General features: G+C 37.7%; 1 protein-coding gene across 1 annotated transcript in view; it reads left to right on the top strand.

Moving 5' to 3' along the window:
• The window catches only part of LOC126213017 (zinc finger protein 737-like), a 95,868-nt gene extending 87,980 nt beyond the window's left edge, over positions 1-7,888 (top strand). Inside the window, exon 7 of the mRNA XM_049940578.1 lies at positions 5,732-7,888. Coding sequence (XP_049796535.1) covers positions 5,732-7,379 — 1,648 coding nt within the window. The 3' untranslated portion in view covers positions 7,380-7,888. The remainder of the gene's footprint in view (positions 1-5,731) is intronic.
• The last annotated feature ends 4,908 nt before the right edge of the window (positions 7,889-12,796 follow it).

The raw sequence follows: 12,796 nt of genomic DNA on the forward strand, positions 1-12,796 counted from the left end.
TGATGCTGTCATTTACCGTCTTCTAAAGTTATCAGATGATAAAAACGACTTGCAAAATGATTTACATAAGATATCTGTATGGTTCAGAAAGTGGCATCTGACCCTGAATAAGGGAAAGTATGAAGTTATTCAGATGAGTCTTAAAAGAAGTGTGCTAAATTACAATTACGTGATAAGTCACACAAAACTGAAGGCTGTAAATTCAACTAAATTCTTAGGGATTACAAATAACCGAAATTCTAACGATCACATAGATAATATTGTGGGTAGAGAAAAAGGGACAGAAGGAAACATAGTAGGTGAATATGGATGGGGGTAAGAAATGAAAGAAGAAGCCGTCTGGTAGAACTTTGCACAGAGCATAACTTAATCATAGCTAACACTTAGTTAAAGAATCATAAAAGAAGGTTGTACCCATGGAACAATCCTGGAGATACTAAAATGGATCAGATAGATTATATAATGGTAAGACAGAGACTTATGAACCAGGTTTTAAATTGTAAGACATTTCCAGGGGCAGATGTGGACTGTGACCACAATCTATTGGTTATGAACTGTATATTAAAACTGAAGAAACTGCAATGGGAATTTAAGGAGATGGGATCTGGATAAACAGACTAACTCAGAGGTCATACAGAGTTTCAGGGAGAGGATAATGGAACAATTATCACGAATGGGGGAAAGAAATACAGTAGAAGAAGAATAGGTAGCTTTGAGGAATGAAATAGTGAAGGCAGCTGAGGATCAAGTAGGTAAAAAGACGAGGGCTAGTAGAAATCCTTGGGTAACAGAAGAAATATTGAATTTAATTGATGAAAGGAGAAAATATTAAAATGCAGGAAAGGAAGCAGGCAAAAAGGAATACAAACGTCTCAAAAATGAGATCGACAGGAAGTGCAAAATGGCCAAGCAGGGATGGCTAGAGGACAAATGTAAGGCTGTAAAGGCTTATCTCACTAGGGGTAAGGTAGATACTGCCTACAGGAAAATTAGAGAGACCTTTGGAGGAAAGAGAGCCACTTGTATGAATATGAAGAGCTCAGATGGAAATCCAGCCCTAAGCAAAGAAGGAAAAGCAGAAAGGTGGAAGGAGTATACAGGGTGTTACAAAAAGGTACGGCCAAGTTTCAGGAAACATTCCTGACACACAAAGAAAGAAAATATGTTATGTGGGCATGTGTCCGGAAATGCTTACTTTCTATGTTAGAGGTCATTTTATTACTTCTCTTCAAATCACATTAATCATGGAATGGAAACACACAGCAACAGAACGTACTAGCGTGAGTTCAAACACTTTGTTACAGGAAATTTTCAAAATGTCCTCCATACAGTGACGTGGTCATCGTTACCTTGTACAGCAGCAACTTCTCTGGTGCTGACATTAGGGTTATCGTCAACTGCACGAAGAATTGCCTCGTCCATTGCAGGTGTCCTTGTCGTTCTAGGTCTTTCCCAGTCGCGAGTCATAGGCTGGAATGTTCCATGCTCCCTAAGACGCCGATCAATTGCTTCGAACGTCTTCCTGTCGGGACACCTATGTTCTGGAAATCTCTATCCATACAAACACACTGCACCACTGCTATTGCCCCGTGCTAATCCATGCATCAATTGGGCATCTCCCAACTCCGCATTTGTAAACATTGCACTGACTGCAAAACTACATTCGTGATGAACACTAACCTGTTGATGCTACGTACTGATGTGCGTGATGATAGTACTGTAGAGCAATGAGTCGCATGTCAACACAAGCACCGAAGTCAACATTACCTTCCTTCAATTGGGCCAACTGGCAGTGGATCGAGGAATTACAGTACATACTGACGAAACTAAAATGAGCTCTAACAAGGAAATTAAGCGTTTCCGGACACATGCCCACATAACATCTTTTCTTTATTTGTGTGTGAGGAATCTTTCCTTAAAATTTGGCTGTACCTTTTTGTAACACCCTGTATAGAGGGTCTCTTCAAGTGCGATTTGCTTGAGGACAATATTATGGAAATGGAAGAGGATTTAGATGAAGATGAAATGGGAGATATGATACTGCATAAAGAGTTTGACAGAGCACTGAAAGACCTGAGTCGAAACAAGGCCCCGGGAGTGGACAACATTCCATTAGAACTACTGAAGGCTTTGGAAGAGCCAGTCCTGACAAAACTCTACCATCTGGTGAGCAAGATCTATGAGACAGGCGACATACCCTCGACTTCAAGAAGAATATGATAATTGCAAACCTGAAGAAAGTAGGTGTTGACAGAAGTGAAAATTACCGAAGTATCAGTTTAATATGTCACAGCTGCAAAATACTAACGTGAATTCTTTATAGACGACTGGAAAAACTGTTACAGGCCGGCTTCTGGGAAGATCAGTTTGGATTCCGTAGAAATATTGGAACATGTGAGGAATACTAACTCTACGACTTATCTTAGAAGAAACATTAAGGAAAGGCAAACCTATGTTTCTAGCATTTGTAGACTTAGAGAAAGCTTTTGACAATTTTGACTGGAATACTCTCTTTCAAATTCTAAAGGTGGCAGGGGTAAAATACAGGGAGTTGAAGGCTATTTACATTTTGTACAGATAACAGATGGCAATTAAGAGTAGAGGGGCATGAAAGGTAAGCGGTGGTCGGGAAGGGAGTGAGACAGGGTTGTAGCCTCTCCTCGATGTTATTTAATCTGTATATTGAGCGAGCAGTAAAGGAAACAAAAGGAAAAATTCGGAGTAGGTATTAAAATACATGGAGAAGAATTAAAAACTTTGAGGTTCGTGATGACATTGTAATTATGTCGGATACACCAAAGGACTTGGAAGAGCAGCTGAACAGAATGTACAGTGTTTTGAAAGGAGGATATAAGATGAACATCAACAAAAGCAAAACGAGGATAATGGAATGTAGTCGGGTGATGCTGAGGGAATTAGATTAGGAAATGAGACACTTAAAGTAGTAGATGAGTTTTGCTATTTGGGGAGAAAAATAACTGATAATGGACGAAGTAGATAGGATATAAAATGTAGACTGGCAATGGCAAGGAAAGCGTTTCTGAAGAAGAGAAATTTGTTAACATCGAGTACAGATTTAAGTGTCAGGAGGTCGTTTCTGAAAGTATTTGTATGGAGAATAAATAGTTTGGACGAAAAGAGAAGAGAAGTTTTCGAAATGTGGTGCTACAGAACAATGCTGAAGATTAGATGGGTAGATCACATAACTAATGAGGAAGTACTGAATAGGATTGGGGAGAAGAGGAGTTTGTGGCACAACTTGACCAGAAGAGGGGATCGGTTGGTACGACATGTTTTGAGGCATCAAGGGATCACAAATTTAGCATTGGAGGGCAGCGTGGAGGGTAAAAATCGTGGAAGAAGACCAAGAGATGAATACATCAAACAGATGCAGAAGGATGTAGGTTGCAGTAGGTACTGGGAGATGAAGAAGCTTGCACAGGATAGGGTAGCATGGAGAGCTGCATCAAACCAGTCTCAGGACTGCAGACCACAACAACAACATCAGAGCAGACCAAAGACTCCAATTCATTGGCAGAACACTTAGAAGGGCAACAGGTCTACTAAAGAGACTGCTTACACCACGCTTGTCCACCCTTTTCTGGAGTATTGCTGTGTGGTGTGGGATCTGCGTCAGATGGGACTGACGGATGACACTGACAAAAGTACAAAGAAGGGCAGCTCGTTTTGTATTATCGCGAAGTAGGGGTCATAGTGTCAGAGACATGGTATATGAATTGGAGTGGCAGTCATGAAAACAAAGGCGTTTTTCGTTGCGACAGGATCTCATGAAATTTGAATCGCCAGTTTTCTCCTCTGATTGTGAAAACATTCTGTTGGCACCCACTTACATAGGGAGAAATGATCATCACGATAAAATAAGAGAAATCAGGGCTCGCACAGAAAAATTTAAGTGCTCGTTTTTCCTGCACGCCGTTCGAGAGTGGAATTGTAGAGAGTGAGTTCGAAAGTGATTCATTGAACCATCTGCGAGGCACTGTGAATAGCAGAGTAATTGTGTAGATGTAGATGAATAGTTTATCAATGTACCTGCCACACGAAATGTTGTGCAGTAAAGATTAGGGATATGATACAAGCACCCAGTATCTACACAATGCTCATATGGTGGGCTCTCAAACAATTGATAAATAATTAACATCAAAATTTATTTATTGCTAAAGCTTTCCAGAAATTCTGTTTCTAATTCTGGTTTCTTTACGGTTGACTGGCATGTTGTAAAATTTTAATTGTAAGTTTTATTTCTAGTACTTTGAGAAACAGAAAGATATTTGTTTGAAACCTTATTTGCATATTTTTCTGATTTGTTTTATCATTATTAGTGTTCAGTTACTTCACTTACATATGTATGAAAATACAAGTTGTAAATTATTGAGTTATAAAAGTTACAATATTTAGTGATTCAGTTGTCAACTTCTAGAATGTGACACACCAGTTACATTTAAAAAATCGTGTGATCCAATTAACTGTTCAAAAACACTCGAAATTTACCAGATACCATGCCAAAACAAAACTATATACTCATCACAGTGCAAAAAAGTGAAAAGGTACAGTCAGAACAAAAGAAAACTCTGGAGCCTGCACACCTTCAGTAGTTTGTAATGTTTCATATCCGAGTGATGTACATACTGGGGACCTGAAAAGCATTACAGTTCTGTTCTGTGGGAAAGGGTTTAACTGCAGGTATAATAATGAAACCCAGATACTACAGGTGTAGCTCATGCATCAGCTGTTATCACTGCCACTCAGTATGTAGTGTTACCCTTCAGTGTTTAATGGGTGATGATGTGACCATTTATGTGTGTGTCCTTCAGTCAACGGTGTTCTGCAATGCCAGGAGACCAGATGTTGGGAAGATGTAAAAATTTTCAAAAAGGCTCACTCCAAGTGTACTAGAAACTTTGCAACCATTTCCATCTGTTCAGACAGTATTTCCATTTGTGAAAGGCTTCATACAAGTTTCAGTGCCAAAAACAGTTTTAGATTAAAACCATCTGCAAGTGTGTCATTCACATTCATTCATCAGTATGCAAATTCATTCTCTTGATTGATGTCACATTGATTCTTGTTCATGAACAGTCATTGTCCAGCTGATCTTCATCCATTGTAGATAACTAATGAAAATATTGATGCTTGCACTAGTAATTGATTTATTTGGAATGAAACCAAATAAATTGTTTACCAAGTGAAATAAATATACCATTTCTAGAGGTGAAAATGTTGGCGAAACAAAGAGAATGCACTTACAGAGCTTACATAATGGAAGAGAACATTTACAAATTATTTCTCTTAAATAAATCTGTAATACCTTGAACTTAAAAATTTTGAATTAAAACATGTAACTGATACATTTTTGATACATTTAATAGATTGTTGTAGACTATTGACTTGTAGCACTGTATTTTAAAAAGATTGTAACATGTGAAAGTGAAGTATTTTAGTTCTCATCTAAAGATTTCAGATCAAATTGGCAGTGACTCAGAATAATCATTATTGAATTTCCTCTGGTTATTTTCGTTTTAAACCACTTTTACCTCATCAGTTCTTTGCTTCTGGTGGAATATTATAATTTTAAATCAGTAACAGTTACTGAATATGTAAATTCTTATGCACTTTTAGGACTTGTGGCCTATAGTACTAGATTTATGGTCACTCAAATATTGTTTCTTTGTTGTAAATCTCAATATTTAACATTATCCTCCTCACTCTTCAGATTTACTCAGACTACTGGTGGAAGTTGTAGCATATCATGTGAAGAAACTTGTCACCATAGACTGGTCCAGGATGAGTTGGTGATAGACATGGAGAAGTCAACACATGGGTTCAGTACCAATACAGAAGATGTGACAATTGATAAGGAATGCTCAGTTGCCACCCAATATGACTGTAGTACGAGGGAAAAGGAATTACATGTATATAGCTGTAATCTCTGCCACCAGAGCTTTTCTTCAAAATACGGACTCATAATGCATGTGTTTATGCACATTGATGGAACGCAACCACCTTCGTATGTTTGTAAGTGGTGTGGTGAGGTATTTCATAGTAATGTTGTCTTGAAAAAGCATATGAGAATGAGTGAGAATTGTCAAGTTTTAACTGCTGACAGTCATGAAAAATATGGACATAGTGATGAGCATGAAACCACTAACTTGTTGGATAGCGAGGGAGAAGTTTCTGTCACAGAACACAATGAGCAGTCTTCATGTAAGGAAACTTGGAAAGATTCAAAGAAACCCTCTAATGACATGTGTAACACACATATGACAAATGATAGAGAGAAAACAAGTAATTATGGAACTTTGTCTATAGCTGTTAACGTCAGTGCCCAGGCTGATCTACTTACTGCAAACAGAACTCACAGATGTGGTATTTGTGGCAAATTGTTTGCTAGGTCATATGATCTCAAGAGACATGTTTACATTCATACTGGGAAGAGACTTCACAAATGTGATATTTGTTTCAAATGGTTTGCCCAGTCACGTTATCTAAAGGCTCACACATTAATTCACACTCGACAGAAACCTCACAAATGTGTGATGTGTGGGGAATCTTTTGCTAGGCCAAACCATCTCAAAACGCACACATTGCTTCACACTGGAAAGAAACTTCACAAATGTGAGATTTGTGGGAAATCTTTTGCTGGGTCAGGCGTTCTCAAGAATCACAGTTTAATTCACACTGGAAAGAAACCACACAAATGTGACATTTGTGGGAAATCTTTCACTATGTCAGGACATCTCAGAAATCACGTATTAATTCACACTGGAAAGAAACCGCACAAATGTGAGATTTGTGGGAAATCTTTTGCTAGGGCACACTATCTCAAGACACATACATTATTTCACACTAGAAAGAAAATTCTTAAATGTGAGATTTGTGGGAAATATTTTCCTACATTAAGCAATCTTAACAGACATGTATTAATTCACACTGGAAAGAAACCTCACAAATGTGAGATGTGTGGGAAATCTTTTGCTATGAAAGACGAGCTCAACAGACATGTATTCTTTCACACTGGAAAGAAACCTCACAAATGTGAGATTTGTGGGAAATGTTTTGCCATGTCAAGCGATCTCAAGGTACACACATTCATTCACACTGGAATCAAACCACATAAATGTCAGTTTTGTGGGAAATGTTTTGCCAAGTCAAGCTATCTCAAAATACACACACTAATTCACACTGGAATCAAACCTCATAAATGTGAGATTTGTGGGAAATCTTTTACTATCATAGGCAATCTTAAGAAACACATGTTAATTCACACTGGAAAGAAACCTCACAAATGTGAGATCTGTAGGAAATCTTTTGCTACATCAGGTGATCTCAAGACACATGCATTTGAACACACTGGAAGTTGACCTCACAAATGTGGTATCTGTGACAGAAGTTTCACTTACTTGGATACTCTCAAGACACATGCATTACTTCACATCAGAAAGAAACTGTAAGTATGTGTTAGTTTACACAAGTAGGTTTTCGTGGTTGGTACCCTCAAGGCCTATAAAATAATGTATGTACCAGGGGACAATAAATTGTACTTTCTGTGAAATAACATTAAAATCTCGTAGAATTGTGAAAAAACTTGCAATGATGTGTACTATAGAGTGCTAACAGATAATGTGACAAAAAAATTCATATCTGTAGCTTCAGATGTCAAGAAATGGTATTACCAAATACTCCAGAAACATGAATCAAATGTGTTTTTGTCATTAGCACTGCTCCTTTTTCCTATCGATCTTGCGACAAGAAGATTGTGATTTGTGATAAATCCTTACATTTGTCAGTAATCATAAGTATCTTGCAATATTCAGTATAAAGCCAAGGAAATGTCATGACTTGCTGCTTATTATTTCAAACAAAGTCATCATGTAGTACTTGTAACTCTGTATTTTAGAAACAGTGACAGTAAAAATATATTCATGGCACTTGCTTCATTCCGGCTAGTAAACTCAATACTGGAGAAACATGATTATAAAAATTATTTTACTCAGATGTTTTCTCAAGAAATTTGGTGTGTCATTAATAGTGTGTACATTTATGTTCTGTTAGTACTAATCCTGGAATAGTAAACATAACAAATACAGGAACCTGCTTAATAGCATGCTTGTCCACCTTTGGAATACAGTACTTTGACAATTCTACATGATATGGACTCGACACATCATTTACATGTTTCTGGGTGTATGTTGCACCACTTGTATTCCACACGTTCAGATCAGCTAAATGGTATGGTCAAGACATCAGTGTTCGTTACCATGCTACTCAGACCAATGTGAAGTCGTTCTGCACATGTGACATGGACAATTATCGGTATGGAAACATACAGTGACCATATGTTCCAGAGCCACACATTCAACAATGTACATTGAACTGTGGGTTCAAACACGTGTATGGCTGCTCCAGCATTGTTTTATGTCATTAGATATGGCATATATTGCCACATGTCCAGCTCTACAGAGCAGGCAAGCTTCTTACCTCCTAGATTTGTGATGAAGTACAGATGTATTACTTCTTTTCATAAGGTTATGGATTTATCACCTTTCAGCCACTTTCCACAGATGTTCACAACAGTAGCATAGATCCATTGTACCAGCATCACCACTTTTGAGGTGCTAGTTCCCAACTGCAATGCCACTGTAATTTGCCCTTTGCTAAAGTCACTTACATCATTAAATTTACGTGTTCGCAGCCCATCTTATTGATAGAACAATTCTTTGTAAACTTCTGGTCTGCTTATACACTTGTAATCTGTTTACCGCATCATGTGCATACAACGTGGCGTTCATTCTCCTCATGAACAGTGTTCATGACATTTTTGCCCATCAGTGCATCTTCATGTAAATGGGTCAGATGCGGAAATGTGTAATCTAAGAAATTCATCATGCTTGGTTGCCATTTGCACTAGTGCACAATAGCTATATTTTTTGTGAAAAATTTTTGTTTCACAAAGCTCTGTACATGATTCAGAGATGATATAGGTTAATGTTATCCACCAATGCTCTTAATTATTTCTTCAGCATTTAATACTGCGTAAGTTCTACAAAAAAATGAAATAGGTAAACAAGCATTAGGTGTTATGATTTGATTCCAGTTATTTGTATACACAAGAACAACACTTTGGAGAGCTCAGAACGTGAGCACTAAATATTTCTTGTGATATATTCAAAGATGTTTCCATTGTGGGAATTTTTCTTAACTTGTGTAAATATACATGAGGTTTTTGGAAAATTGCACTTACGCTTCAGTTTTAATTTCAGAACAATTGTTTTTAATTTTGATTTCCTACCTATTTGTTATTGTTGAAAGTGGTTTAGTATGTTTCATCATATGTGTAACAATGGGAGATAGTTATAATTAAGTGATTGGCACTGTTCTGTGTTGCTACACTTTAGCTGTGACACTTTGTAGTGATATGATTACATTGTATTTCATCTTTCTCGTGATAGTACATCCACAACTGCTGTATGGGTTATTCATAATAGCCAACATCCACATACATTTGTATTAAATATTATTTTCCAATAAAAGGAAAGAAAAACCGGGTTTCTGGACAATAGCCTTATATTCCGATGAATCTGAAAATGTACTACAAAGTGTGCTGACTATACATATTATGAATCTCTAAGAAACAGTAAAATTTGTAGTAACATGTTAAAAAAGGTACACAATATGGACTGAATATCTATAGGCATCAGCTAAGGATGGGTCATATGGTGTTTCTCTGGTACACAAGATGTAAGCAGAAGATAAACATATTCAGTGGTTGTGTGGAAAACCACCCAAAGAACTGAGTCTACATAAACACGGTACATACCCATAAATTAAAGAGTGTAACTGCACCTATTAAAATAATAACCTAAGCTAATCACTACATAATAAACTGTCGTATAAGAATTGTCAAGGACAAGTCCGTCGTAGGTTGTTGATCCAAGAGTAAGGGTAATCAAGCACATTGTTTAAGAAAAAACAACAATAAGGAGTACTTTAAAACAACTGACTAGTATTTACATCAGAACTTTGCTTCTAAGGCCACTAACAGACTAAGGGGCATAGTGCTGGAGAGTGGGATAGAAGCACACCTCTGATCAGACTGAAAGCTGGCTGCCAATACTGAGCCAAATTGATCCCGGCTATGCTCTATGGCCCCATGTGACCATTAACAGCGGTCTGATTGGTTGCTGTATTGTTTTCTAGGTTTTTCCTCACTAAGAATGCTTCTCGGAAATGTCTCCCCATCAGTATTCTCACTGTCAGAATTGTATGAATGTGAACAAGGTATATACAGCGGTAACAGATACAGAACTAGCCACAGCTCTGAAGTGAAACGTATTTCATAAAGTGTTCCCCACTCGGTCTATCAATCTACCACACACACTTCACTCCCCCTCCATAGCAGCAGGCTAATTATTTCAAAATTACAAAAGTAGTAGTTTGATGTTGGAAAATGCTCCTTTGGACCGGTGGCTCTTGCTAAGGGATGCAACGTTCTAATAGGGGAAACAATTTTCAAAATGTAGTAAAAAAAAGTGGACAGGAATAGAAAACTCAAAGTATTTAAGAAGTGACAAATAATAGTACATTAATTTAGAGTTCGAATTGGCCAATTTTGGCTAGTGTAGAAATAATTTTGGCTATTGTAGAAATATACACAGCCAACTGAAATGATGAGAGTGGTGTGGTGGTGCCGAGGCAACAGGTGTGCTGACCATGTACTGAGCCAGCAGGGACAGCATGAGGGCTGCCAAGATGCACCAGCTGGGCAGTCTCTAAGCTTTTGCAATGGTGATGCCAGTGGGCAATGATGGAGTATTGTGGTTCAGAATGACAACATTGGGGCCAGCAAATGTTGTTACCAGTTGTGAAGGTCTAGCCTTGCAGATCATGAAAGGCTGTAACACTGCATCAAATGGGTGCATCATCGAAGGCTATCTGGTTATTTCCATATAAAAGCAGGTCTAGCTCAGTAATATTAATTAGATTTATTACTTTTCCTATAATCTCTGCAGTTTGTAGTATAAAAGTTAAAATTACAAAGTTATTGAAGGATACATAACAAACTGATTATATATCCATAATAAACTAATCTCATTAAGACAACTGTAACACTTTCATTGTTGTATTAAATCTTATTTAATGTACTTAGGTTGACAGCCCTGTAGCCAGGCATATGTGCGTGTATGAAGCTCTCATTAAGTTAAGCGATTAATATTGAAATAAGAGCTAGTTTAGTTAATAATTCATTTTAGACTGATGCATTGACTTCTTATCTAATCTATGTATTGAAGGTTTTGCTTTTCTAAACGTAATTACATCGAAAAGGAAATATTTTGTAAAGGCCGGCAGTTGCGTTTTTGTTTACATATTTTGACGTAAATTTCGTACGAGTGTAGATATTTGTTTTTGACTAGACTTAGCTCTTCAAAGTTAAATTAATTCGTGTCTCTCATCCACAATTTGTGTGGTTGATTAAAAGTTTCTGAGCCAAGTTTATAAGTTTGTTTACATTAGTGTTTAGTTACATACTAGGACAGGTTAAAAAACTATTCTGCTGTTGAAGTTATTTTCTGCTTTTGTGTTACGTATTACTATCAAACCATGTGTGACAAGTGTGGTGGTTGCTGTAGAAATTTGAAAGAGGGGGTGTTCTGTATAGACTGTAGGTTGTGGTTTCATTGGGGAGAGTGTAGCGGAGAGGAAACAAGGATAGATAATGAGGCTCTTCCATGTCAGTGTAGGTTACATAGAAAGGACAGAAAAATCGCGGAACAGGCTGCAAAGATTTGTGACCTTAAGGCTGAATTAGAAATCGCGAATTTGGAATTATGTAAACTAAGGGAGGAAAAGGACTCTGGGCGCTGGTAAAAGGTAGCAAACAAAGGGCAGAAAGGGAAGCAATTGATAAAACTTATAAAATTCTGTTAGGAAATAAGTTTGGCTTGCTATCTGAAGTAGTGGAGGAAGGGCCTCATTCAGATTTAGTTGAATGTAGGTTGAAGCAGAATATTAGCTTAAAGAAAAAGACAGGTCAGGATCAAACCAGAATAGGAAAAGAAAAATTCTGCTTATAGGTAGCAGTCATGGGAGGGGTGTGGGCCAACAGCTTCAGGAGAAATTAGGGACAGAGTACCAGGTCACAAGTTTTGTGAAACCAAGTGCTAGCCTTAGCCAGGCGACAGAAAACTTATGTCAGCTACACAAGGACTTTGAGAAGGAAAATCAGGTAATTATAGTTAGGGGAGCAATAAGCAGCCTGGCTATGAATCCAGGGTATAGTATTAGGAGTGGATAAAATAGGAGCAGAAACTGGGCGCACAGATGTTGGGTTTTTGGAGGCCTTTCAGCGCCATGATCAGCGTGTTAACACTGAACTGAACAGGATGCTCGAGACACCAGCAAAGTCTCACATGAGTGTTGGTCCAGTTGATGCTATTGGTAGGTGGGTCCATACTACACATGGCCTGCACCTTATTAGGAAGGGGGAAGATAAGTTAGCTTCTCTATTAGCAGATACTGTAAGGGAGGCCACAGTCACACAAGGGGTGATCCCTGTGGTTATTGGGGCCAAGGCAGACAGGTATTTTTTAGGTTAAAGTCAATTTCCAGACAGACAACAACCAAGGAAAATAGAAGAAAAGAAACTTCATGCACAGCAAATCAGGATAAAGCTAAGGACGATATCAACTTACTTCACCAAAATATCAGAGGAATAAAAAAAAGTAGATGAGCTGATAATGTATTTAGATGATCTCGAAAATAAGAATAAGAATGAGATTGA

Source organism: Schistocerca nitens, chromosome 11 (genome assembly GCF_023898315.1).
Source record: "Schistocerca nitens isolate TAMUIC-IGC-003100 chromosome 11, iqSchNite1.1, whole genome shotgun sequence".
NCBI lineage: Eukaryota > Metazoa > Arthropoda > Insecta > Orthoptera > Acrididae > Schistocerca > Schistocerca nitens.